The following is a 27,418-nucleotide window of genomic DNA, read 5'->3' as shown; positions in this document are numbered from 1 at the left end:
GCCTGAATGATGAGCAAGTGTGTTAAAGAGTGCACCAAACCCTGAAATACTGCAACTGAGAAATAAGGTGGCTAATTTTAGTTAAACATTTCTAGCAGCTGGAATATCTCCCAAAGGAAGGGGTGAGACCACGTTTTTCAGTGTCCTTGCACCAGTCTGGGTGTCTTACTGGCAGAGTCATTATCATTAAGGCTTTTTGGGCTCCAGTTGTTTTAGCTAAGCCCAGTTAACTGGAATCAGTGAGAAAGGAAGTGTGTGTGGCCTGGGGTAGTAGAACAGACTAAATGAGTTGCTGGATTTGCACATCCCTCATTTCTCACCTGCCTCTGTTGCGTGGGAGTTACTTTTTAGTGTCTTTTGGAAATCAGATGTAATTAAAGTTTGGCCCTTTGCCTAACTGCTGCACGTCTCTCACAAAGAGAGGGAGAATGCCTTTGAGATGAAGCTCTTTGAAAGAACCTGAGTTTAGCTCCCAGGTCTTGCTCTCTCTGGTCCTCTGAAGGCAGCAACCTGCGAGTCAGCAGGGGCAGGTGCTGGCTGGGAGCAGAGCCTGGCTTCCTTCCTTGCCCTGCCACTGACTCATTGCAGGTCCTCGGGCAAATCCTTTTGATTTAGGTACCAAACACAGATCTGGCTGTCTAATTTCTGTTAAAACACTGGCCTTAAACTCGTGACTCACTGTGCCCATTGTGCCGCAGAGATAATAACTTCCTCCCGGTGCTTGTCTATCCAGCCCCACCCCACGCCCAGGCTCCCGGTGCCGAGGAGGCAGCGGGGCAGGGGAGGCTGGATGGGCACGGTCCTGGCTCCCTGCAGCCCTCTGGCCTCCCAGACTCCCAGGAACAGGTATTTTTCCCAGGTGCAGAAGTGCCTGCCTGACACTGCAGATAGGTGATAGGGAGGTTCTTCCAAGGCCTGGAGGGATGCTGGTGTTTGGAGAGATAAGGAGGCATCAGGGCAGAGATGCCTCTGGTTGCAGGGATGCCCTCCCAGGGTATGCCACATGGAGAGAGCCCTTCTGGCTCAGGGCAGGCTACTCAGGGCTTGCTTTGAGCTCCCAAATGAGCCTGGGAGGGCTCCAAGAGCAGGAGTCTGTGTGCATAACACAGGGTGCTGAGCATTGCAAGGTCCGTGCTGGGAAGCTTCTGTCTCTTTGGAAATGGTCCCAGTGGCCCCAATCTGTGCCTACCTCCTTATCCTCTCTGACCCCACCGAGAGCCAGTGCCAGCTGCTTTGCCAAGCACACCAAGCCTTCATTCCCTCTTCCCTCCCTGTTCCAGCAGGTAGAAGGACCAGTGTATCTGAAAGTGCTGTGGATCTATGTCTGTTCACTGCAGTAGCTTCTGTGGATGCTTTCAGGGCCAGCCAGAGAGTCAGAATTCCCTTGCAAGATTGAGAGAAGACAGATTAAGGATTTAACTTTATTAGGAGCAGAGGACAGAGCAGAGAGCTTGTGCAGGGCTTACGCAGAAAAGTCACCAAGCTGAAGACATTGGTTGACATAACACAACCTCTGAGTTTATAATCACTTTGGTTCTTTATCTTGGGAAAGGTATAAATCAATAGAGAAGAAGTAAAAAAGAGCAAAGAACAATCTCAATAGACAGTCCCATGCAAGCAGGACACAAAACACAGACAAGGAGACCAGGGAAAAATGCATCTCTGCCTCCAGATAAATGGCATAAGGCTAAAAATATAAGCGGATGAATTAGAAAGCCTAGCTTTAAATTAAAGTTTTGACATAAACTTTTCAGAAACCCAGTTTAAAAGAAAAGCAAACAGTGGGACCCTGTAATTCCTAGGGAAATTACAGAGGAGAAGAGTGTGTCTCTTCTGGTGGCATGGGAGAGACACTGCGCTAAGGAGAGTGTGAAGTCCAATGACAAGTGACACAAAAACCCCCAGTCGCCCCCAAGCAGAAGGAGGGTGGCATTAGGGTCTGTGTATGTGTGTGTATCTATACACACAGTGTATATCTATGTGTGTGTGTATATAGATGTGTATATCTATATCTGTATATGTGTGTCTGTTTATGTAACACAGGCTGCAAAGATGAGCCTACACAGACAGGAGACTCCTATGAGAATAGTGCTAAAATAAGCAGGCAAAAGACTAAGATGCTTTTGGGCACAGGGATCATTTACAGCCCCAGAAAAGGGCTTGTCAAGCAGCAGAGCAGGGAGGGCACTCAGAAGCTGTTCTTCCAAAGCCAAGGTGTGGCTGGAGAAGAAAGTCAGAACAGAGCTGGATGCCAAGTGAAGTGCAGAGCCGTGGAGAGACAGGCCGGGGAATATTTCCATGAACAGCTTGTGTAAAACAGACTATTAATGCAAACGTTTTCAGCTCCATCAGAAGGGAGAAGGCTGCCTGGGCTTCTTCAGACCCAGGGAGTAACACAGGTCTGAGGGATGTTCAGGGGCTGTAAGTGCAGAGCAGAAGAGCAAACTACCTTTACTGCATTAGTGATCACCGGGGGAGTGCTACGGGAGGTTCTCACCTTGCACAGCTCCCTTCAGGGCAGGGGGACAGGATCCCTCATGAATCAAATCGCCAGTTTGAGCACTTCTGAAATACAGTGGAGAGTAACAAGTTGCCAGAGGTACAGATCACCCACTGGGCATCCTTCAGGGCTCGAGCACGAAGCTGATAAATCCTGAATGTGGCCTGCAATCTCTTACCCATGCCCAGAGCCAAGAGGAAGAGCTGAGGGCAGTATCAGCTGGAAATAGCTGAAGCCACAGAATGATGAGCCTGACTTTCCAGCCAAGCAAATTGTTAAAAATTCAAATGCAGGGTCTGACTTGTAGGCACATGGCTGAGTGTGAAAACCAGGGGAGGAGGCAACCCCGCTTTTGTAGGGAAAGATAACACCTGGCAGATCTTTTAGGGGAAGGAAGCTCTGAAAGGATAAAAGGGAAGGTGCTCTCATAGGTAAATAACTCACTGAAAAATAGGAGACAGAGTGCAGATCAGACTTAATGGAGGGAAATTACTCAGAGACGGAGAAAAGGGGAGTTTTCCAACTATCTGAACCTTCCAGCAAGCTCATAAATATCTTGGACAAGGAGAGGAGATAGCAAAGTGTGTAACATACAAAATCCGTCAGGATGTCAGCATTAAAACTGGATACAGAGTGTTACAGGAGGATCCCCTGCTGCTGAGCTGTTGGGTGAGGGAGTGCTGGGTGAAATCCCCTGTAAGTAGCACAAAATGCCACACATGAGCAGAGCCACTTTTAAGTAAAATTCACAACGTTCCTGTTATTATTGTTGTTATTATCATCATCATTAGCATTAGCATTAGCTGGCTGGGAACTATGTGGGACAAGCAGAAAGTGCCTTTTATGCAGCTGTGTAAACCTGTGGTGATCGCACAGCTCCTGGTCACCAAAAAGTGTGGAAAAAGAAAGGGAAATCAGGCTTGGTGGAAGGGCAGAAAGGTATCTGGTACCATCCCAGCGATGGGTTTTTCTGAGAAAATAGAAAGAATAGTGAGACTTTCATGTGGGAAAAAAGTGATTAGCAGAGGATATGAAAGAGAGGATATGAAATTAGGAGAGCAGAGGAGAAGGCAGATAAGAGAGTACTTAGAACAAAGTAAGTGATGGCATCGAATGGGAACCAGAAGCTTTAAAACACCCAAAAGGCAACACATGGTGTGTAGTGAAACTGGTGCTGGTTGCCCAGGGGATGTAGATGCCAGAAGTAAAATGGTTTTGAGAGCCCAGATCAAGAGGTAGCAAATGCAGAGATGCAAATGCACCCTCTGGCTCAGGAAGTTCCTAAACCAGGGCTTCCAGAAGCTGCTGGTGCTCCTGTGGGATGCAGCACCCTCCAGGTGTGTGCTTACCTAGCCCAGCTCCCAGGTGAGGCTGAATCTTGGTCCACAGCCCCTGGGGAAATTCCGCTTGTGCAGGCAGTGCCATGCACTGGCATCACAGGGAGTAACTCTGGATGATCCCAAAGAGCCTTTTGCATGACCTTGGAGTTTATGCCTCTTCCTTGAGCACCTCCATCAGCCGATCTTGGCGGGCTTTGCATCCGCGACTCTTCTCTTGCCTGGGAGAGGCCACACCTGGGAGTCGCGTCCCTGGAGAATCAATCCTGGAGCAATGCTGATGGATCCTCTTAAGGGAAGACAGACAACTGGCAGTGAATTCCAGCTGGATGGCTTCCTGAACCGCCCCGGCATGCCCGGAAAGCATCCCAGAGCAGCCACATTACTCCAGCACAGGCTGATGAAATCTCTTGATTTCTCTCCCTGGGAAATCTCACCTCCTGCAGTGCTCTCGGCATCCTCCCCCTCTCCTCCCTCCTGCTCATCCTGAGTCCCTTTCATGTCATGTCTTTGATCTTTACTAGGGAGGGGGAAAGGGATTAGAGGACAGAAAAAGACCACCCTTAAAACCTAACACGCAAAGAGCACGATTTCTGTGGTGTCATCAAGGTGTGCTCCAGGTCAGTGCCCTGCCATGGCCAGTCCAGCAGCCGAGGTTCTCCCAGCTCTTCAGTTCATGATCTTTTCTTAGCACAAGCAGGGGAAACTCATGCAGGCACAGCTTTCAGAAAATGTTTTAGTAATGTTATTTGAGACTGAAGGCATCTGAACACAGAGGGATTGAAGCTGGGCAGTCTCTGTTTGGGTTGCACATAAGCTGGTGGCAAGGGAAGCAGTTGGAAATGGCTGATTCCACATACTTGTGACTCAAGTCACAAATGCAAGATCTGCTCAAACTCTTTCTTCAGGTACTACAGCCATGCTTGCACACGTGTGTACATGTACAACACCATGTGCATTCATTTTCCCACATTGATTAGCTAATCAGTGCTAATCATTGTTTTTCCAAGCAGAATCTCCTGTGTTTGTTTGCTTCCCACATATTTAATTTTAAAGGCTCTGCTCCTACAGCTGGTGATAAGCAACCAACAAGAATTTGTTGTGACTGTTCTGAAAAGTTGTTTTAAATTGCCCTCTATAGATCTATATGTGGGCATTTCTTTCCTTTGATCTCAGGAACATTCAGGAAAAGGGAAATAGGAAAAATCATGTCTGTATGCCTTTGCTGGGCTATGCTTACCTTGTATAAGAGTTCTGGGCAGGCTTAAGAGATCTGGGAAGGGACCGTGGTGTGTGTGACAACAGGCAGTGACTTAGAGAGAAAGGGGCTGTCTGGAGCAGTGGCTTGGGTGCAGCTTTTTAGGCAGCCCTGTTGTTGGATGGTTCCAAGTAAACTGCTCAGCACCTGCCTGTCAGTAATTCCCCAGGTGGAAGGGGCTGGGGAAGAGCCTGAGCCTGAGCTGGACTCAGAAGCAATTTGTGCAACCTGTGGAACACCGTGGAACATGTGTCATTCCTGTCTTGCATCACTGCTCTCTGCTCTTATTGCCTGGAGTTCTGTTGCACCCTGGCTCTGTGAGATATGAATTGGTGTTACTTTCCAGTCCTAATAATTTTTCAGTCAGCTGTACAGATTTTCACAAAGAGCAAACATCAAAAAGCCTCAAAAGCAAACACCTAGCAGTGATGTGAATCCTGGGGTGCCCTTAGCCTGCCTCTTCTGAAATATTTGAGGAGCAGCTTGATGTCTTATCTTTAGATTTTATTGTACTTCACCTTAGAGGAATAAAATGGCTGGGAGGTGGCCATAAAATTTCCTCTGAAAAACTGGGAGAAACTTCATAGAATCATGGAATATCCTGAATTGGAAGAGACCCACAAGAATTATCAAGTCCAGTCCCTGGCCCTGCACAGACATCCCAACAATCCCACCCTGTGCGCCCCTGAGAGCGTTGTGCAAACGCTCCTGGAGCTCTGGCAGCCTTGAGGCCATGCCCATTCCCTGGGGAGCCTGTTCCAGTGGCTTAGTGGCTTTTTTAGTAGCTTTCACTTAGTGGTTTTTCCTGCAGCATGTGTTCTCTGGATTGCGGGGTCAAGGCCCCAGCAGCTGCAGAGCCTGGGAATGTTCAGCCAGGTGTAGCTGACACTTTTCTTTCTCCTTTTCTTTGAATGCAGCATCTGAAGAGGAGGTCCAGGATGTCCACGAACACTCAGTTTAATAAAACACTGGCCTGTTTGCTCGCTGGGAGATGGAGTGGACACAGATGTTCATGGAGCTGCTCACATCTGGCTCTGCCCAGCCCTGCCCCGCCGAGACACAGACTGCCAAGAGCAACGGGACACTCGTGGTCTCCTGACACGTCCCCACGGCCCGAGGTCACCCAGACAGAGCGCGGCTCTCCGGGCCCGTCTCCGCTGAAGGCACAGGCAGCCCATCGTCATCCCATGGCATCGCTCCGAGCTGGGCAGGGCTCCCGGGGAGAGCTCACCGAGTGAGTGCAAGCTGCTATTTTGGCATGTTCATGCCACAGAAGGTTTTGCTAAACACTGCAAAAATAAACAAGCCTTCGAGACCAAAAGCTGCAGAAATTACTTTCTGTGGCCTGGTAGCTCCTGACTTCATTTCCTCACTTAGGTCAAAAGCCAGACTTCTTCAATTAACTTTTCCATGCTTATTTCAGACACAGGAACAAGCTATTCTCCATCTCACCGCTCACAGGGCTGCCCTGCAAGGTGCTGCTTCTGACTTCAGTGGAAACCAAGAGCTCTCACCACTTTTGGTCACCTCAGTGTCCCTCAGCTGACGCCGTCTTGGCCACTGGCTGTGTTTGCCAGCAGCAGGAGAGGGGAAGACACAGGGACGTCAGCATTTCTGGGAAGGAGCTGGGTCAGACTCTTTCCATTGCAAAGAATCCACCCTCTCATCTGGCAGTGTGAACAAGTCTCTCACTCATCCTCTTAACTCCTCCACCTACCCTCAAATAGCTGTCATGGCCAACCCTGCTAAAAGCATATTTCAAACATATCTCAGATGTCCCCATCCACTGGAGTTATGGAAAATCCTGGAGTTCACGTGGCTCCTGCTTCTCTCCTTCCTCTCATTGCCCCAAGACACAGCAAAAATTCCCAGCAAAAGCCTCCATAATAAATGCAGAGCAGAGCTCTATCCATCACCCAGCCTTAACTTCATATTTCTGAGACTCCTGAAATGATCCTTCAAAAGGATTTTTCTGTCTTTTCCAACATTTTGATGATTTAGGGAGAAAACTTGAGAAATCATCAGGCTCTGGTTTATTACTTCCCCCCCCATTTATGAGTATTTTGGATTTTTCTGAATGTCACTAGTTCTTATTTCCTACATCTCATAATTTGCAGACATTCAAGCAAAATAAAACCTGCCAAATGCAAAACACATAGAACCCATGCAGCTTTCAAACAGCAAAGAATTCCTGTCAAGTTCATTGCCCTAAATGATCAGTCAGGCCAAAGAATCAGCCAGATTCCCACATGAAGTGCACATTTCTATGGCACCAAGCGCTTCCAAGCACAGGGAGGCATTGGTGAGGATACAACACTGGAGCTGAAGATAACTCCTGACAGTTGAAACTTGATGTAGGGACAGACTTTCCCTTCTGCTCAGTAAAGCTTCCTGTGTCTTCCCTTGAAGCAGCAGCTTCTCAAGAGAGTGCTCTGGTGATGCAGTCCCAGTTCAGGATAATCCTCTGCCTTCCTTTGTTGGTGGGAAAGCTTTTTATGGGGTTTGCTGCCCTTAATCCTCGAAAAAAGCATCTTTGCTAATCAGTCCCTGGCAGTCAAGTGATCAGCCAATAGCACTGTTCTAAACCCAACATTATTCCCTTGTAGTGCTCATTCCGTGTCTCCTGTGACCAGGCCCCTGTGGGACCTTTCAGTCTAGGGAAGAGCTGAATTTCTTTCATCAAAGAACCCAGCAGAATTACATTTAGACCTTTCCAGGCTCTTGCTTGTCCTCCAGTGCAAGCAGAAGACACAAGCTCAGATGTTTTCTCCTGTGCAGGGAAGTCAATCTTAAACTAGAGGAAAAATCCAGGAGTGGATCTGGATTCACCCCAATTCAGCTTCTTGTGCTCCTGGTCCGTGGCTTGTCTGAACCAGCTCCCCATGTCCTTGACCATCCTGGAAGGCTCAGAGTCAGGGTGCTCCCTCTGCTTTCTTTAGGAGTCAGGAAGGCAGAGAGCCTCCAGGGACGCATTTCACTGCTCAGAGGAACAAGTGCAGCTCTAACGTCCTCTCTTTCCCTCGTTATCCCTAACAAAAGAGGAGATTCCTGAATTTGCAAGCCACAAGCTTCTTTGGGAAAGTGGTCAGCACTCGTGCACCCTGTGCACTCCCCACTGCAGTATTACCAGGCTGCCAGGGCAACGCCTGCTTCCAAGTGTCTCCTTTTCCTGACCTTATGCTGCTGTTCCTTTTCACGTAGAAAAGGCTGGAGTGCAGGTCTGCCTCGGTGGGGGCTCAGGGGGAGGAGAGGAAGGTGGGTTTGAAAGATCCTCCTCAGTAGATGGATGACTATCCTTGGCTGCCTGGAAGGGAAGAAGCAGGATCTGAGAAAATAGGGAATGGTTCCTCACAATTCCTTTACCTCTGGCTTCTGAGTGATGCTTTTGAGTGCTCAGTGCCTGTGGGCTCCGCCATGGAATCTCTCCAGCATCCCTGCAATGATGCAGAGTTCATTTTCCTTCCTTGCATCCAAAGTCACAGCCGAAAACTGATGGAAGCCAGAGCATCCCAAGCTCCCTCTATCCAAGCTGAAGGTCCAGCCCTTCCCCAGGGACCCCTTTCCCCGGAGCTCCCACCCCCTGAACTGGGCATGTGGTCAGGCTGGCTGGGTACCTCCCCTCCTACACAAATCCTTCAGATCCTTTGGAAATGTGAATATCGGTTCGTTTTGTTGTTGCTTTTTGTTTCGTTTGTTTTTTTTGCTGAGTCTGTCCTGGCTCTCGGGGCTTGGGAATAAATTATGACCCAGGAAAAAAAAAAAAACAAACACCACACACAGAAGAAAAAAAAAGGAAGAATACGTTTTATATATATGCAAAACTGTGTATTTATGTCCGATAAACACAAAGATGTGTGAATATGCTGATGTGCTCAGAAATATATTTATTTACTAATATATTTATCCATGTACCGGTCTGCTGCCTGCGTTTGTTCTTTGTGCGCGGGGCTGCGCTGCCGGAGGAGCCCCGCGGGGAGGGACCCCCGGCCCAGCCCGGCCCTTCCCGGCCGCTGCAGAGCCCCCGCCCGCCGCTGCCGCTCGGGCCCGGGGCGGGTCCAGGGCCGGCCCGGCCCGTTCCTGTTCCCATTCCCGGGGCGGATCCAGGGCCGAGGTGGGCTCGTTCCCATTCCCGGGGCGGATCCAGGGCGGGCCCGGCCCGTTCCTGTTCCCATTCCCGGGGCGGATCCAGGGCCGAGGTGGGCTCGTTCCCATTCCCGGGGCGGATCCAGGGCCGGGGCGGGCCCGTTCCTGTTCCCGTTCCCGTTCCCGTTCCCGTTCCCGTGCCCGGGGCGGGTCCGGGGCCGCGGCGCAGTCGCAGAGCGGGGCCGGGGCAGCGATGGCCGCGATCTCGCTGGAGACCGTCCCTAAGGACCTGCGGCACCTGCGCGCCTGCCTGCTCTGCTCCCTCGTCAAGGTGGGACCGGGAAGGGCACAGGGACTGCTCCCCCGCCCGGCTTAAGCCTTGCAGCCTCTACTCGGGCCTTTCTCCCCGGCACCGGCCCTTCCCGCCCCTTCCCCGCCCGGCCTGCGCCTTCCCATCCCGGCCCCGGCACTCCCTGCCCCGGCCCTCCCACCTCGGCCCGGGCCTCCCCGCTCCGGCCCCGGCCCTTCCCTGCGCCGGTTCTCCTCCCTCTCGGCCCCAGCCCGAGCCTTCCTGCCCTCCCCGGTCCTTTGCCCGCCCGTTCTGGCCCTCCTCTCCCAGCACTTCCCGGCCCAGGACCCCCTCTCCGGCCTGGACCTTCCCGGTCTTTTCCCCCTCCTGGTCTGTGCCTCCAGCCCCTGCCACGGCCCTTCGCCCCCGGGCCTCTCTCCCTCCCCTGCCTCCCGCAGCCTCTGGGCGCTTCCCGTCCGCCCCGGCCCTGGTCCTGAACCCTCCTTCCCGGGGTTCCCTCCCTCCCTTCCCTCGGCCGTTCCCTCCCTTTTCCCGGCCCCGCGGCCACCCGGCTCCCGGCTGGTCCGGGCCCCTGACACCTGTGTCCCCTTAGACCATCGACCAGTTCGAGTATGATGGCTGTGATAACTGCGAGACGTACCTGCAGATGAAGGGGAACCGCGAGATGGTCTATGACTGCACCAGCTCCTCCTTCGACGGGTGAGTGGGGCCTGGGCCCAGCCGTGGTCCCCCAGGAGCGTGGGGACACCGAAGTGGCACAGTGGGGTCACCCAGCTGGGAGACGTCCCCTCACTGCCATCCCTCCCGCAGGATCATCGCCATGATGAGCCCTGAGGACAGCTGGGTCTCCAAGTGGCAGCGGATCAGTGAGTAATTTGGGAGCTGGAGATCCCTTCTCTGCAAACCCTTCTCGGGCGCAGTGAGAGCTGCAGGTTGGGCTGTGGAAGGGATTCTGCCCCTCAATGAGGGGGCATATGCACAGGTTGAGGAATCGCACCTGGCTGCTCCACATGGGGTAATTCGAGGTTTTCTTTCCCGCAGGTACCTTCAAGCCTGGTGTCTATGCAGTGTCCGTGACTGGCCGCCTGCCCCAAGGTACCTGTGTGATGGAGTCAGGGTTTGGGGCTCTGTGAACACTGCACAGGGAACATGCCATGTGGGTGCTGGGATCAGCCAGGTGGGACAGGATCACCCTGGTGTGATGGGATCAGCAAAGGTGACTGCAAGGAGTTGCTGGAGAGGGAGTTTCAGGGTTCAGCACTGTACCTGGCAGAAGTTTATATTGAAAACTGCTGGCTAAAACCTGTCTATCAGAGGGATAAACTGGGATTAGAGAGCGATTCTGGAAGGTGGGCATATCTCAAACCATTCAGCTCCAGGAGAACATGGAGTTTTGTTCATAGAAAAGGGTTTTGCAGGATGGGGTGCTGTTGTGGCAATCCCAGTGAGCACACTCCTCCTCCTGCACTAAGGGCTTGTGCCATGGTGGATTTGTGTGTTTACAAGTGGACTGGAGGGCACAGAGGATTTGCCTTATCTCTGGAATGCAGAAAGGGCATCATCCATCCAGTTGAGTTCCTGCCCAGTATGTAGCCCCAGAGCAGACTCCTAACCCAGGAGTGAATCCCAAATCCCTGGAGTGAAAGCTGTGCCTGTGTCTGGAATCCCAGTTCCCTTGTTTCTGACTTAGCTCTGCATTGGGAAGGAGCTGGAAACATCATGAGGCCAGAAGCTGAGGCCTGGCACAGCCCAGGCATATCTGGAATACCCAGGATTAGGGTTTAAGTGGGATATCAGGGAAAGGCTCTTCCCCCAGAGGGTGCTGGGCACTGCCCAGGCTCCCCAGGGAATGGGCACGGCCCCGAGGCTGCCAGAGCTCCAGGAGCGTTGGGACAGCGCTGCCAGGGATGCCCAGGGTGGGGTTGTTGGGCTGTCTGTGCAGGGACAGGAGCTGGACTCCATGATCCTTGTGCATCCCTCCCTTACAACTCAGGATATTCCATGATTCTGTGAAACAAAGATGATTGTCCAGTTCTACATGACAGTTCCCAGGGCTCCTCATCCCAGGAGAAGACTAAAATGTGTTTGTCTCCTTGCTGCAGGGATTGTCCGAGAGCTGAAGAGCCGTGGAGTGGCCTACAAGTCTCGGGACACAGCCATAAAAACCTGAAGCGCTCTTGTGCTGCCTGGAGGTGCCAGTGCTGCGTGGAAGAGGCAGTGGGCACTGCTCCAAAACCTCTCAGCTTTATCCTGTGGGCAAGTGGGGCTGGACTCGGAGTGTGCAGGCTCAGCTCCCCTCACTCGGTACCTCCAGACTCTGCCACACCACAGACCACAGACATTTATCTGAGCCTTGCTGGGGGGAGGGTGTGAGTAGGACTGGGAAAGGGTGTTTAATGGTGATGCCCAAGTTTTTTTATGGTTGGTGTGGGAAAGCGGGGATTTGGGATTTGGGAAATAGCTGTGTAAATAGTTCAATAAAACCCACTGCCTGCTCAGGGCTGGGTCCAGCTGTCACTCTGTCACTGGTTTCACCACTGCAGGGTGCTGAGGTGGGGGGCTCACACTTGCCCCCCTGCCTGTGCCAGACTGTTTGGAGCCTGCAATTGTCACTGCTTGTACCATGGGCCACATTCCTGCCTTGAGAGCAAGATCCTGCCCTGGCTGTGCTGGGTGCCCTTCCCTGTGGGGAACCTGCAGCTCCCAGCTGGATGGAGCAGATACGGTGATGGCCAGTGTTTCCTGTGGAGGTGGTTACATGGAGGTCACGGAGCGTTAGGCCTGCAGGTCCTGTACGAGGAATGTGGTAGCAGGATGGACCATCCACTGGCTGTTGCTGGGCTCCAGGGCAGGCAGAGCAGGACGGGCCCATTGCTGGTGTGGTTGGGAGGCAGCACCAGGCCCTGCACACAGGAGGGGTGGACAAGCAGGGGTGGAAACACCCATCCAGCCTCCTGCTTCTGCAGATCTGACTGCTTTAAGTGTCAGCTCAGTGTGTGTAACAGTTGAACTCCTGAGGGATTCGGCTTGCTTAGCTGATGGCTCTTGCTTGAGTTGTTTTGTTTCAGTTCAGCAGCAGCCACCAGTCACGAAGGGCCAAGTGAAATAATTTTTTTTTTCCCTGAGATAATCCTGGAGCTGGAAAGCTCAATTTTTGTTTTCTTGAGACAAACAGTGGAAGTTATTACAGCCTGAAAATTGCACTTGGTCTGGGTTGAGAGTAACTGCAGCACAGGGAATTCAGGACTGGCTGGGGAGTGACACTGCCAGGATGGCAGAGGTGATGGCCTCTCTGCACTGCTCTGGTTTGTAGAGCTGCTCACAAGAAATGAGTCCCAGGTGCCCCAGGTCAGAGAGAGCATGGCCTCCTGTGGAGATTTGGAGCAGATGTGTGGTGGGACAAGCCTGGAGCACAGGGGGCTGGAAGGGAAGGTGCCTTAAGCCACATTTTGCTTGGGTCCTTGCAGATGTGGTGCTGAAGTAATGAGTATTTGCTCAGTGCAGACCAGGGCCAAGTCAAGCCCTTGCTGGGCCCTGAGCTCCAGCAAACGTCTCCAGGTGCAGATCCACCTTTTGTGGGAAGAGCTGAGAGCACCCTCCTCTTGGGAAGACAGAGCAGCAGGTTCAGTTCTGCAGTCAAAAGGGGGAATTGACCGTGACTTTCACACACCCCTGGTGAAATCAAAGCCCTTGAGCTGCCTGGTGAGTCATCCTTCAGGCTTGCTGCGTTGCAGTGTGGGCAGGAGATGGACCTTGGGAGCTCCCAGTAGGCCAGGCCTGTGGGACAGAGATCTGACTGTCCCAGCAGCCCAGGGCCTCTGCAGGATGCTCAGGTTTAGGTATTCTGGGCACAGGCCTCTGGGCTCTGGAGGGCAATTTTGGCCCAGCTGTGCCATGAGGGGCACAGGGTGACCTGGGATCCCCCCAGATGCATTCATCCCTAGTGGAATGGTCTGGGAAAGCTGCAGCCAGGGCTGTCTGGGCAGCCTGACACATTCAGGATGGAAGGGAACAAGGAGGGTGAGGGGGGTGGCTCTTTATCCAGCTGGCTGGAGATTGGTTTTGGGCAGCAAGGGTTTGTCTCCAGCCAGGCTGGGAGGATGTAGGGTGACAGATCCGCCCCTCCCGTGCCCAGCCCGGGGAGCCTCACGCTGGTGGTGCCGCGGGGTGGCAGCACGGCCCTGGGCTGGGGAACTGCTGGAGACCGACTGAGGCACAAGCTCCAGTTCCTGCTGTTTCACAGCACCGTTCAGTCCCGACTGCCTTCCTTCCCTTGGCTGCAGGGAATGGCCATGCTGGAGGTGCTCCAAGGCTGGAGCCACATCAGGACCCAGGACCCTTGTCCCCTGGCCCCGTGATGCAGAGGAGGTGACAAGAGGGCTCTGCACAGGACCCTAAGCAGGATGGGCTTGTTTGGCTGCGGTTGCTGTGGGGCTGAGGCTCCGCGGTTCTCATCTCCCTTCCTGGGAAGTTGCAGTCACCGCTCAGGGCTGGGAACTTTGCTTAGGAAATTGTCTCCAGGGCGCAGTGTGCACTGTCACTGTGCCTCTCGGGGAAACTGAGGGGGTATGGAAACCCTGCAGAGACCTCACCCCTTGCTGGAAGCCCAAGTGCTCCAGGATATGTAGGGTTAAGACTGGCAGGAGCTGCAGTGCAGGTGCAAAGGAGCCACCCCAGCGAGGAAAATGGGTCGAACGTGGTGGTTCTTGAGAGCTGCACCTCCTGTGCCTGCAGCGCTTCCAGGAACGTGGTGCCTCTCACCAGGCTGACCCCGAGCCCGTTCCCTGCGAGCTCCCTCGCATCCCACATCGCGCAGCCCCGGTGATCCACTTCTCCCGCAAGGCTCCCAAAAGGAGCCTGCCAGTGAGACTCCAGCCCCGGAGCTGCCTGGGGTTTGCACCAGCCAAAAGCAAACGATGCGGAGCTTTATTGCTGCAAAAAAAGTAGGGCAGGGAGCTCTCACGTTGAAGAAACTGGAGGAAAAATGTGCGGTGGCAGCCGGAGCGGGAATCGGGAGAGAAAAGCGGCAACGGGCTGGGAGCGGAGATGTGAGTCAGGACGGCTCCTCCCCCTGCACCAAATGACGCTCAAATATTTCAGCCAGGCCCGAAAATGCTGCAGGTTTGGCATCCCTGGCAGCCTGGCAGCTCTGGGCAGCGGGGCCAGGGCAGCCCCGGCAGGAAACACGAGCCAGTAGATTTCGTGCGGGTTTTGAGAACCGATACCCCGGCTCTCCCTGCGGACGAGAAAAGTGACTTTCCAAACCGCAGAGCACTCGGTGCTTCTGCAGAGGCAGCTGCCGGGAAATGCCTGTCCCCACCTGCGCGGGGCCCCTCCGGCGCTGCCCGGGGACGGGGACCTGCCCACACCCCGGTCAGAGCGGCCTCTGGCCTCCCACTTGGGCCACACAGGCTTCAGGTGAAGGGGGACGTGGATGAGAGCACACTGGACCCTGCCCAGGGGGCCGAGGCAGGGTGACCCCCCCATTGTGCCCCCGGGGCTGCTCTGCCTGCTGTGGCACACTGAGATGCTGCCCGGGCTGGCAGCAGCAGCATGGAATCATGGCATGGTTTGAGCTGGAATGGCCTTTACAGACCATCTTGTTCCCTACCTTGCCATGGGCAGGGACATCTTCCATTATCCCAGGGTGCTCCAAGCCCCAATGTCCAACCTGGCCTTGGGCACTGCCAGGGATCCAGGGGCAGCCCCAGCTGCTCTGGGCACCCTGTGCCAGGGCCTGCCCACCCTCCCAGGGAACAATTCCTTCCCAATATCCCATCTGTCCCTGCCCTCTGGCAATGGAAGGCCATTCCCCCTTGTCCTGTCACTCCAGGCCGTTGTCCATTGTCTCTCTCCATCTTTCCTGTAATTTCCCTTCAGGTACTGGAAAGCCACGATTAGGTCACCCCGAAAGCTTCTCTTTTCCACGCTGAACAATCCCAATTCTCTCAGCCTTTCCTGATAGGAGAGGTGCTCCTACTCTCTGAGAATCATTCCTGCTTCACCCTAATTCCACTTTCACTTCTTCACTGGCTCCCAGTGCAGACTTGGACTTTCCCAGGTTCCTTTTGGCCACCCTGTGTGCCTGGGGGGAACTGGTTACCTCAGGGATGTGGAAACCCTTGGGGATAGGTGGTAGGGGTGGGGAAAAAGCCCCAAACAAACCCCAGATTAAGACTGTTATCCTTGGAAACTGGCTGAGGAGACCTTGGCAGGTGGAGGTGATGGGGAAGATGACCTGGGTTGTCCTGGTACCTGGAGGGAAATGTTGCTGTAGAGAGGATGGTAAAGCCCGGGGCATGCCAGGAATGGGTGCCCCATCCTGCCCGTCACCTCCATGTCAGGGCACATGGGCAGAAGCCACCGAGGCCCCTGTGTCTGATGTGGTGGGGAGAGGAGGGGCCCAGATCTGAGCAGCAGCAAGATGGGGGGGAGGGGCAAGCTAGGAGAGCTCTCAAAGCATGGCAGGAATGGGGCCCAGCTGCCACGTGCCCAGCCCAGGGAACCCTGGTGCACTGGGATGGAGGCAGGTGGGCAAGGAACTGGGATGTGCTCCCTGCTGAGGGGATCTGCGAGGAAAACAGGGAGCTCTGATGCATGATGGGTCCTCTGGGTGTTTTCCCCTCAGGAACTGCAGTGGAAGGAGGAGGCTCTGCTTTTGAAGGGGAGAGGCTGCTGGGTTCCTGACAGAGGCCTGCAAAGGGCACCTGCAAGCGGAACATCCATCCCTTGTGAGCTCAGGGCTGTCTGCAAAGAGCCCTAAACTGCTTCATGGTGGATACCTCCAAACCCATGGGTCTGCCCACAGAGTTGGGGTTCTGGAGTCTGGTGGGGGGTCCCAACCCTCCTCTAGACTGAGAGCTCTCACCTCCCTGGTCTGCTCCATCATGGGAAGGGAGATGCCAGGGGTTGGGCAGGGCAGAGTGGAGTCTCAGCTCGGTAGTGGAGGTGGCTGAGGGTGCTGAGGACACGTTTCCTGAGGGCGCATGGCAAAGTGAGACCACAGCTGAAGTCCAAGGAGGGACTTGAGAATCTGATGGTATCTCCCCATCCCCAGACCTCCTGCTGCATCCCAGGTGGCACTTGTCCTTCCCTTCTCCTTGCCAGCTGCATGTCACTCAGGCTGATGCTGGTGCTGGGCTGAAAGGGGCTTTTCCCCTCCGAGGTCCTTCTGCATGGGCAGTTGCAGAAGAGCCACTGAGTGCCCAAACAGAGCCCTGGGACTTGTGCTGGGAGAGGACATTGCACCTCTGGTCCCCAGATGGCCCAAGTGTGTGGTACAGGGCAACACACTCCAGTGGCTGCAGGATCTGTCCCCTTGGCCAGGCTGGGGCTTTGGAACTGCACAGCTGGCCTGGAAAGGTGCTGGAAAGGTGCCATCAATGCCAGCTTTGGGGAGCTGCTTCCTGGCAGCCCTGAGTGCCTGACCCCCTCCTCTGCGCCTCTGGCCCTCAGACATGCTCAGCTCTTCCTGCCCCTTGTCCTGCAGGGTCAAGGTCGAGGGAGAGCAGGGTCTGTCACCATAGAACTCAGCCCTGCACCTCCTGAGCCCATCCTGCCCCGGGAAATCCACAGCCCAGCCTGGTGCTGCTTCTCATCCCTCCTTCCCCGTACACCTGCTGGGCTCTGTCCCGGAGCATCCTCCATCCCAAGAAGAGGGGGGAAACAGGAGTCACCCATCTGTGCAGCACCGGCCGCCGTGGGGGCCCCTCCAGAGCCCCCGGGCCGTGGGGTCCCCTTCCCCCACCTGCGTGGCCGGTGGCAGCAGGTGCCACGGAAAATGCCGGAGCAGCCACGGCCCGGCCCAACCGCCCCGCGCCCGCCACTGGCGCAGCCAGGCCGCGATTTTGTCTATATATGGGCAAATCCAGCGCCGTGTCCCCCGCCCGCCCGCGTCACTTCGCCTTTTTGAGGTTTCCCTTCGCGCTCTCATTTGCCTCTCGCCGCCGCCTCCTCGCCCGGCAGTTTCTGGTTGAGTCACTTGTAACGGCCTCGCCCCTGCCCGGCCTCCGGGGCACGGCCGGGCTCGGGCAGGGGGCTGGGGGCGCTCGGGGGGCTCCCCCGAACATCCCGCTCGGGGCCGCCTCCCGTGCCCGGCGGTGAAACGGGGCTCGGCCCACGCAGGTACCGCAGCCCCTCTGTTGGGCGCACAGGTGGCCTCTCAGCCGTGCCACAGGCGCTGCAGTTCTTCCTTGAAGGTTTGCCATGACGGTGGCAGACAATGCCCTTCCCATCCAAAAAAAGCTCTCAGGGGTGGTGCTTGGCACTCCTGATTTTTTGGTGCTGCAGATGTCCCTAGCACCTGCTCTCCTGGAGCATCCCAGCTCAGAGCCCTCTGTCCCGCGGGCCTTTTAGGAGGCCCCCCCTGGCACTGTAAAGCAGAGAGAGCTGTGCCCCCCGTGCCTCTGTCCCGTGTTCTCAGAGGGATGTGGTGCTTTGGGAACACTGTCATTAGGCTTCAGCGTTAGCAGTGGCCTGACTGAGACGCTGTGGCTCCTTTGGGGCCTGGCCAGGAGATGCTACAGCTTGCCCGTGGATCCAGTGGCTCACCCGGCCCCTTGGCCCCAGGGTAGTGGAGGTGGCTCAGGGAGGCTTTGGGTGGGACCATGCTGTTCCTTCTTCTCCTCCTTCTCTTCCTCCACAAGGTGCCGGTTGGATGGGAGCCACGGGGTGCTGGATGGTGGGAATGACTGAGCGTGGCGGGGCAGCTGCTGTCCCCAGCACCGAGCGGGCGGGGTTCGCGGGCCACGCTGAGGCGCCGGCAGGAGCTCGTCTCCTCCAGCGCCGGGGCCGAGGGCAGCACTTCCCCTGCCGGCAGCGAGCGCCGCAACCGCAGGAGAGGAGGGGAAGTTGCTGCAGAGCCGATAAGAAATATCAGCGCTTTCGCAGCGCCTCGGCTGCACGGCCCGACAAGGGCCCTTCCCCCTGCCGAGCGCTGGGCCCGGCCGTGCCGCTGCCCCGCAAGCCGGCTCCCGCTGCCCTGCGCTCCCCGATACCGGCAGCGTTACTGGAAAAGGAACAGCCCCGTCGGTGCTGCGGGGTGGCAGCGAGGCGCCCGTGGTGCTCCGTGCCCAGGAAATCTTGGGGGCCATGGCAGTGTCTGAGCTGCATCCGGGTGCCCCCAGACGAGGCAGGGGAGGGCAGGGTGCGGGAGCGGTGCCTCGGGGGGACGTGGTTTCTCTCGGGGAGCTGCACCCTGGGAAGCAGCACCTGGGGTCCGTCAGCAAGCCCCCGGGAGATGCGGAGCAGGTGGGCAGGGTGTGGAGAGGGGCCTCGGGAAAGCTGGGGACCGGATATTCTCACGGGGTTCCCAGGGGAGGAAACGCTGCTGTTTCAGCCTCCCCCGACCCCAAAAAGCTCCTGGAGCTCCTTCAGACGGACACGAGTGCAGCAGGACCAAACGATCCAGAGCCAAGGGCTGGGGTAGGAATTCCTGCAGCCTGGTTTGCCAGCCAGTAAAATTAACCAATGGCTGGGGAATGTGGTAAGTTCATCATCAGTTGGAGACTTTCAGAGACCTCATCAGAGCCCAAGGAACGAGATCTGCTGATTTCCTCCTTTCTGAGACCAGTGCAGGCAGAAGGAAATCAGCTCAGGACCCAAAATGTCATATCCTCCATCCGTGCTGGGCTGGGGAAAGAGGAAGCGTCACCTCCCCCCACTTCTCTGCTGGGAAGGCGCCTATGGCCCCCCTGCATGGCCCCGCAGCAGCACGGGCAGGTGCTGGGGCAGGGCTCTGCTGGGGACCCCATTTTGGGAAGGCACAGCTCCCTCCCTGCTGCCATCCTGCACATCCCAGCTCTGGCCACGTGCTTCACTCTCCCCTGACATCTTGTCCTTGGGTGCAATCTCCCCCGGCTGCCTCTGTTGGGAAATATCTTCATCCTGCTTTGCCCCATGGTCAGCCTCAAACGGAGGTTTCCTCAGTGAGCCTGACTTCCCACCCTGTCCCCTCCTCCCAGCTGCAGTATTTACCAGGGACCAGTTTGTCATCAGCCAGGAACATGGCCGTGACCTTGGGGCACGGGGGAAAGTCCCTCAGCAGCACCTCTGGGGCCAAGTCTCTCTCTGGTTGCCCCCCAAAAGGCTCCTTTCTCTGCTGCCTGAGCGTGGTTACCTGTACCCTGTGCAACTTTCACCCCTTGTGATGGCACCCACCACTGCTGGGGACTATCCCCTGGCACTGAGGTGGCTGATGGCACTGGGGGATGTCTCCAGGATGGTCTCTGGGTTGGCAACAATCTGCTCTCAGGCACAGGGTGGGATTGTTGTGGTGTCCTGTGCAGGGCCAGGAGCTGGATTTGATGATCTTTGTTGGTCCCTTCCAAATGAGGATGTTCTGTGGTTCACACCAAAAATGATATTTACACATTTCAGGCCCCCAGGAGGGCCAGTCTGGGAGGCACCTGAAGTCACCTGGCATCAGGAGGCCACCCCATGGACCCAGCCTGCACGTGGTGGCCTCTGCCATGGATGAGTGGCTGCTTACCACAGGCCCCTGGCGAGGCAGAGCGATGTTCCTGGGCTCAGAGCTGCCAAAAGGGCCCTGTGGAGACATCACCAACAGCACTCACATTCCTTGTTGAATTTCTCTCCAGCATAGGGAACAGTGTCCCCAATCCCGTGACCATAAGGAATGGAGATGGGCACAGGGTCAGGGAAGGGTGGGAGACAGGGCAGCCCTCGGCAGGCCAAGGCACAGGGACGGGGCTGCTGGGCTGGTGAATGGGCTCACTCCAGCCAGTTCTGTTTGGTTTCTTCCACTGAAATTCCACCAGCTCAGCCTTGGTTTGGAAAGGCCTTCCCAACCAATTCTCTCTCTCCTAAAGCCTTTTACCTGCTGCCATCAGCACATGTGCAGCTCAAGTCAAATCACTTCTGCCTGTGCTGCTGCTCGGTTATTTTTGGCTTTGCTCTCCCCCTGCCTCCTGCACACCTCACCAGTACCGTTTTTTATACATTTCCGTCCATATTATCAATGTTGAGAGTGAATTGCATTGGCCTAAAAAGGAGCCTTTTGCAGAGGTACACGAAAACCAGTGCAGGGGCAGACATGGCCCCATTTACGGTCACTTTTGGGGATTTAGTTTGTAGGTTTTGATCTAGTTTAGTGGTGGGCTTCCCCTGGCACTGGGACAGGGCGGTGCTGGCCAAGCAAAATCCTCCTGCTCTGTGTCCCAGCACCGTCCCGGTGCCGTCACTGGGGCCATTGTGACCTGGATGTGCCAACCTCCAAACCCAGCTTTCGGTTTTCTTCCCAGGGCCTCACATCCCTGTTGGTCGCTACAGCTGCCCGGGCCGGGGGGAAGTTTGGTGTTGCAGAGCCCTGAAGAGTGAGAGGCTCCAGGAAGCCTCTTATGCAATGCATTTCCTAAAGCACAGGTTTAGGGCCTGTGACTCGCTGGCACCTGTGTCCCCAGTGCTTCACCCCCATGACCAGGCAGCCCCTGAGTCCTGCAGCCCCCGCCACGGGCTGCTGGACCCTCCGTGGGCAGGAACTGCTGCCGTGCAGGTCCCACCGCTAGCATGGGGCTAGGGGCCGTGGTGCAGCCGAGCAGCCGTGGGAGGTGGATTCAGTTACTGTCACCCTGTGCAAACACCTTTTTTTTTTTCCTTTCTTTCTTTCTTTCTTTTTTTTTTTTTTTTTTTTCTGCACAAACATGTTTGTCGCTGTCAGCAGCAAAGCCCAGGAGAGCGTAACCGGCTGGGTGCTTCCTGCCCCGGTGCCGGACCGGCTGCGGTCGGGCTGCGGGGCGGCGCTGGGTGGGACCGGCACCGTTATCTGCTCCGCAGCGACGGCTCTTCCTGTGGTCGGGCCACGTGGGCAGGATGGGGTTAAAAGCAGCCCCGCGCCCTGCAGGGGCCCATTGCTCCCCGGCCGGCACCCCATGCAGCACCCCACGACACCGGCACCCAGCACGGGCCACCAGCACCTGGCTTGGGCCACCAGCACCTGGCGCTCACCGCCACACCCGGTGTGGGCCACCGGCTCCTGGCGTGGGTCACCCACACCCAGCGTGGGCCACCGGCACCCAGCGAAGGGCCACCGCGCCCCGACCCGGTAACGGGGGGACCCATCGAGGCGCCACGCGGTGCTGGAGGAGCAGCATGGGGTGTCCAGGGGGGCTCTGGTGCCAGCGCCAGGGGGGCAGTGGGTGCTGGGGGCTGATGACAGGTAAGGGGGCCCTGCCCACGAGGGGGGCACCGTGGGGCAGCGGGGGAGGAGGTGCCGTGCTGGCGGGCGGGCGGAGGCGGGAAGTGCCCAAAGCAGAAGTTGACACCCAGGGGGTTTTTGGTGGCAGCCGGGACTGGACCGGGTGGACGTGGAGGCTGTTGTGGCAGGTGAGGCTCTTGGGGCTGGGTGGTCTGAATCACGGGGGTCTGCAGGTAACCCCGAAGGGCTGTGGGGGCATCCAAAGGATCTCCGTGTGTCTGGGAGATGGGGCGAGGGGGGCCCAAGGGGAGCGCCAGGACATGGAGCTCCTGTGGCCTCAGGGCAGGGGGATGGGGCAAAGGGGACTTCAGTAAAGGATGGGAGAATAAGAAGGGTCCCCATGAGGACATTTCAGGAGGGACCCACTGCCACAGGATCTCCACCATGGGGACAAGGCAATGCAAGGTCCTCATCATGTGGATGGTGTCTGCCCTGGGCTCGCCACCACGGGGACAAGGCAGAGGAGCCCTTTGTGGCCAGGGTGCCATTTAGGTGGGGTCCCCTCATGGGGACATGGCACAGTGGGCTCTCTGTGATGCAGATGGGATTTGAGGGACAAAGATGGAGTTTGAGGTGGGATCTCACCCTTGGGGTCCAGACATGAGGGCCCTCTGAGACCAGGATGAGGTCTGAAGGGCAGCGATGGAGTTCAAGGTGGAATCTCCCATGTGGGGACAAGGCAAGGGGGTCCTTCGGGAATGGGATGGGGTATGAGGTGGAGGTGTCCCCCTGGGGTCAAAGCAAACACACTCTCTGTGCCCAGGATGAAGTTTGAGAGGGGGTGGGGGGGTTTGGGGTGGGGGGTTTGGGGTAGGGTCCCTACCAACAGGGACCAGGCATTTGGGTTCTCTGTGACCCAGATGGGGTCTGGGGTGGAATCCCTCCTTGAGGGACAAGTGAAAGCTTATTCCTGTGACTAGGATGGGGTCTGATGTGGGGTCCTTCCTTTGGGAATGAGTCAAAACTGTCCCTTATGACTAGGATGAGGTATTGAGTGGCCTCCCTGCCTTGGGGAAAAAGTGAGATGTCCCCTGTGCCCAGGACAGGGCTGGAGGTGGGACAATGGGGTATGAGGTAGAGTCTCACCGGTGGGGACAAGGGTGAGGATGTCCCCCATGCTCAGGGTGGGGGTTTTGGGGAGACAAGGGAGGGCAAGGCAAGATCTCCCCCGTGGGATAAGGATGTCTCCCGTGCTTGGCGTGGCTCCCAGGAGGTGACACTGCCAGAGAGTCTCTGTCCCGGGGCCAGACCAGACCTGCCATTCGCGTCCCTGGCCACAGCAGGCCCATGGCGGGGCCACGTGGGGCGCGGCAGTGGCCCCGCGCGGGGAAGGAGCTGCACGCCGGAGGAGAGCGGCCGCCGACAGCGACTGAGAGACAGTGCAGTCACCCATAAAGTAGAAAGCACTACTAAACAGCACTGCAGGGTGTAGTGTTTCCTACTTTATGGATGAGTGTACTGTGGGCTACGGAGAAGAGAGCACGGAGAGCGCCGGGACCCGCGAGCCCGTCGGGAGCCGCACGCGGGCTGAGAGCGGCCAACGGGCCCTGCCTGGCTCACAGCACCCACCCAGAGCTCCACCGCCCTCCCTGGGGATGCTCTGCTTGTCCCCACGTGTCCCCTCAGCACCTGGGATGGCCACGTGGGCGGGAGGGGTCGCCGGCCCAGTGTCCCATGAGTGCCACTGAAGGGACCCATCCCATTGGAGCGAGCCTCACACTGGGGGGCCAGGTAGGCAGCAGAGCCTCCAATGCACATTTTTACCCCCATCTTCATTTTCCACGTGGTGAAGCACTGGGAAGAGCTGGGCAGTGGCGACCACGTGCAGCAGGGGAGGCAGAGTGGGGTTCCTGGTGATTGCTGGGTTCAGCGGGCTGAGGGACTGCTAAATAAAACTCTTTTGGTATTGACTTGTGGATTTTTTTATTCAACTCCTGGGAAATGCAGAACTGGGGAAGAGCTCCTTGCCGTGCCCAGGGCCACGTGCAGTGGGGTCATCCCGGATTTGGAGCCTTGGGGAGCCTTGGGGACACCACGGGTGGGGGTGGTGGCCGGCAAATCTCAGCCCATTGACACAGGACTGTCCCCTTCAGTCCCTCGGGGGTCACCAGCAAAGCTGCTGTGTCCCGTGACAGCTCCGGCCGTGGTCACAAGGGCACGTGAAGCCAAAAAATCCTCCTACAGTCCCAGTCTCCCTCCAGCCACACACCCCTGGCCTGTGTTTCCTGGGGGTCTAAAACCAACCCAGCTTCCGCAGAGGATGTTTGGTCCTTGTTCCCAAATGTCAGCTCCCAAAACCCCTTCAGGCATCTTCCCTTTGTCTCTGACTGCCCATGTCCTGCCTGTGGGAGAGATCATCTAAAAACAGTAGAAAAAAATACTAAAAATATTTTTTGTTTTCTTTTTTGAGCCCAAATGTCAGTGGAAAGTTTTTACATTTTGTAGAACTTCTTGCACTGATCTCAGGATCATTTGGGGGGGGCTTAATGAGTTTGTGGTATTTTTCTTTTACTGGGCTGTCCAGAAAGGACTGGGGTGTTTTACTTCTCCTTGCTGTCCCAGCTTTCCCACGTTCCCTGGCTTTGTGGCTGTTCAAAGGGGATGTGGAAGGAAAAAAATCAAATCAAAACTGTCGTCATGGTCACAAGGAGACAAGTTTTTAAACAGTAAAAACGAAAAGGGCTAAAAAAAACCCCAAGCAGCCACTGCGGACTGCCCTGAGCAGCTTTCAGTTTGTGAGCGCCAGGAGGGAAAAGCAAGTTCACATTTTTAACATGCAAAAGCTTTGAAAATTCACCTCTTAATAATGTGTATTCGAGTATTAGGAAGGATAAATATCCAAGTTTCATGACCAAGGACTATTGTGGTTACAGCTACTACTCAGTGGTCACTGCTGGGAGAGACGGTTGGAAAGGTGGTTCTTGCTGAGAGCAGCAAAACAGAAACTGCTACTTTTTTCCTGTTTTTTTAAATAAAACCCTCCATTTTTTCAAGCCCTCCTTCCATCCTGAAGGCATTTTAGAGGCTCCTGCAAGGAAACGTGTCCTGTCCCTGCTGGGGTGAGCTCCCAGTCTCCATAGGACCTCGCTGTGCTCATCAGTTCCCTGGTTGATGCCACGCAGGCTGGGTGGTCCCCAGGCCCTGCTGCTCTGCTGACCCAAAAATGCCCTGAGCAGGGCAGGCTTTGGGACTGTGACCCCTGGGGTTGTGGGGGGTGTGGGTGCCCATCCCAGCACTCTTGGGATGGCTCTGGAAGGGCTGTAGGGACTGACAGAGCCCAGCCAGGCTCTTGCCAGGCTCTCCTGCACAGCCCCAGTGCCTGAACTGGTGTTGCCACGCCACGCCATCTGGGGCTACCATGGCTGGGGCTCACCGTGACCCCTGGCAGGGCCAGTCCAGCACATTCCTTTTCTAGGTTGTTTCTAGCAGGGGTTCTGTCCCAGTGCTGCTGCAGAGCGTGGAGCCATTCCCTGCCAGTGCCCACGTGCTGCTGGGGATGGCAGCAGCAGCGGGAAGGGTGACTGCGGGCAATGTGGCCATGTGCATCTCCTCCTTGGAGCTGCTGCAGGACACATCAGACCTCAGGCTCAGGAGGTGGGAATGGCAGCTGCAGGGCTCTGCTGGCAGAGCAGGTGGCTGCTTGTGTCACTGCACGTCCCTGCAGCCACCAGCGATGCTCCTGCAGAGACAGGAGGGATCATGTGCTGCTAGAGGCATTCCCAGGGAACTGCTGGAAGGAGGGTGGGAATGGCTTGGCACCCACCAATCACACCTCAGGCTGGAGGTGTCCCTGAGTGCTGACACACATCACTGTCCCCACACCCTGGGGACCTCCCTCAGGGCTGCCTTGGCCCCCCCGTGCTCATTCTTGTGCTTCTTTTTCATCTGAAACCACAGCAGAGCTCTCACTGCCCACTCCAGTCCCTGCTGGAACCCACAGGGCAAGGGGAGGACCTCAGGAGGACTCATCAGGTGCTAACTGGACTTAATTGCCTGTAGGACCTGCAGGTGCTGGGCCAGGAGCATCAGCGAGGCTCAGCCCTGGTTCTTCAGGCCTTGGCTGAGCTTCTATGTAGGAATAAAGCTCTGTGGAGTCTGATCTCCTCAGTGGTCCCTGGATCATCACTGTAAGAATCTTGTCTCCAGCCACTTGTGCTGGCTGGAGCCCAGACCAACAGGCTTCTCTTTGGCCCTGCACCTGGCTGGACCCACCTTTGCTGGAGCCTTATCTGTAGTCCCAGCTCTGTCTCCTCCTGATCCTGGCTGGGGTCCCTGTCCTGGTTCATCTGATCTTGTCTGGGGCTGCCAAGGGACCCCATTACCACTGTCCTGCCCAGGAGCTCTGGGATGGCTCCCTGGGGTTTGAGGATGCTGTGTGTTCTGGATCACACCTGGGCTCCCACTTGCTGCCCACTGGAGCAGCCCTATCCTTGCTGCTCCCTGATGGAGAGGGAGCCCCATACACTGGATCCCTGTCCCTGCACCGCCGGGTGCAGGCCTGGCTCCCTGGAGACCTTTGGAGAGCAATGGGAGCTGCTGGAGGGCTCTCCTGGGACCTTTGTCATCTCCCCACCTTTGATCTGTTGATCTTGAGCTCTCCAATGTCACTGTTTCTCATAATTTTCTCTACGTCATCACCTCCTTTCCCTGAGCCTGTGGTTCCCCTGTCCTGAGAGAGTTTCAATGATCTTTCTAGGTCTCCTCTGCAGGGAGCACAGCCCCTGGCAGATCCATCGGTGACCTGGAGGACCAAGGGGATCTGTAGCACCCCATCCCCATAGCCCTCATGAGAACTTAGTGACTCACAGCTCAGGGAGCTCTTGAGCCACTGAGTCTTCAACAGCCCAGATGAATTTTTCCTCTTGTATTGTTATTAAGACTTTAAGGACTTATCCAGCTGTAGGCTGGCCAAGGTGTGAAAGATCATCTCCAGCTTCTCAAGCTCGAGGCCCCAGGAGACATCCTCTCCCCAGGAATGGTGTGGGGGGTGTGGACACCCCATCCTTCACCTCGCCTGACTGGGACTTTCACTGAATGCTGTGGGCGATCCAGACGTGAGCCTGGGGCATCCCTGGCCCCTCTTTCTCCAGGGCAGCAGGTCCCAGCAGTGCCATGGAGCCAGGTGGGTCTGGCACAGATGAGTGGGACAAGGGGAAAGACAGTGGTGGCAGCAGGTCCCAGATGAGCCATGCAGAGCCTGTGAGCAGCGCAGGGCAGTGGAGGCACAAACCAGGCTGGGGTTCTGAGAAGGCTGCGAAGCCACATGAGATCTTATCAGGGCACTTTTCTCCTCCCACTGCTGCTGCCTCTTCTAATGAAACCTGCTTGTTCTGTCTCCACAGGGAGCTGAGCAGTGCCTGGGCATTCTTCCACACCGGTTCAGCACCTGCACAGCCTGCCTGGTACCTTGCCAGGGGGAACAATCATGGGCAGGAACTGAGGGGATCTGAGCAGTGGGAGATGGTGGGATCTCTCCTGACCCGTTCCTGCAGCAGAAGGAGTCACGTAAGCTGGTGTTTTGAAGGTGCATGAGTACCAGAACACACAGGAAGGTGGGATCGGTTTTCTGGAATCTTCCCTTTGGGCTGTTGGCTGCATTTTCTGCTCATTGCAAGCTTGGGACTTCCCCCCACCACACAAACAGCCCTTAGGAATGGGCTCAGAGATCTGGGATTCAGGCGGGATGGCAGAGTCCTGCACGCTGTGAGAGGTGACT

The 27,418-nt window shown here is 56.2% G+C and overlaps 2 protein-coding genes and 1 long non-coding RNA gene across 3 annotated transcripts in view; all 3 read left to right on the top strand.

The window, feature by feature from the left end:
• Positions 1-9,011, top strand: part of RNF43 (ring finger protein 43) — a 60,925-nt gene extending 51,914 nt beyond the window's left edge. Inside the window, 1 exon segment of the mRNA XM_039562972.1 lies at positions 6,013-9,011. Within this exon segment, the coding sequence (XP_039418906.1) occupies positions 6,013-6,056 (44 nt within the window). The 3' untranslated portion in view covers positions 6,057-9,011.
• A 280-nt stretch (positions 9,012-9,291) lies between these two features.
• Positions 9,292-11,987, top strand: SUPT4H1 (SPT4 homolog, DSIF elongation factor subunit). The gene is made up of 5 exons (XM_039562973.1): positions 9,292-9,509; positions 10,081-10,187; positions 10,299-10,354; positions 10,530-10,583; positions 11,591-11,987. The coding sequence occupies exons 1-5, from the start codon at positions 9,432-9,434 to the stop codon at positions 11,656-11,658; spliced, it is 363 nt and encodes a 120-aa protein (XP_039418907.1). The 5' UTR covers positions 9,292-9,431; the 3' UTR covers positions 11,659-11,987.
• Positions 11,988-21,713: 9,726 nt separating this feature from the next.
• LOC120411037 lies at positions 21,714-23,612 on the top strand. The gene is made up of 2 exons (XR_005603424.1): positions 21,714-21,830; positions 22,913-23,612. It is a non-coding gene; the product is annotated as an uncharacterized LOC120411037 (long non-coding RNA).
• The last annotated feature ends 3,806 nt before the right edge of the window (positions 23,613-27,418 follow it).

Source organism: Corvus cornix, chromosome 19 (genome assembly GCF_000738735.6).
Source record: "Corvus cornix cornix isolate S_Up_H32 chromosome 19, ASM73873v5, whole genome shotgun sequence".
Lineage (NCBI taxonomy): Eukaryota > Metazoa > Chordata > Aves > Passeriformes > Corvidae > Corvus > Corvus cornix.
Note: the sequence above shows the minus strand (reverse complement) of the source record. Positions and strands in the feature narration are given on the sequence as shown.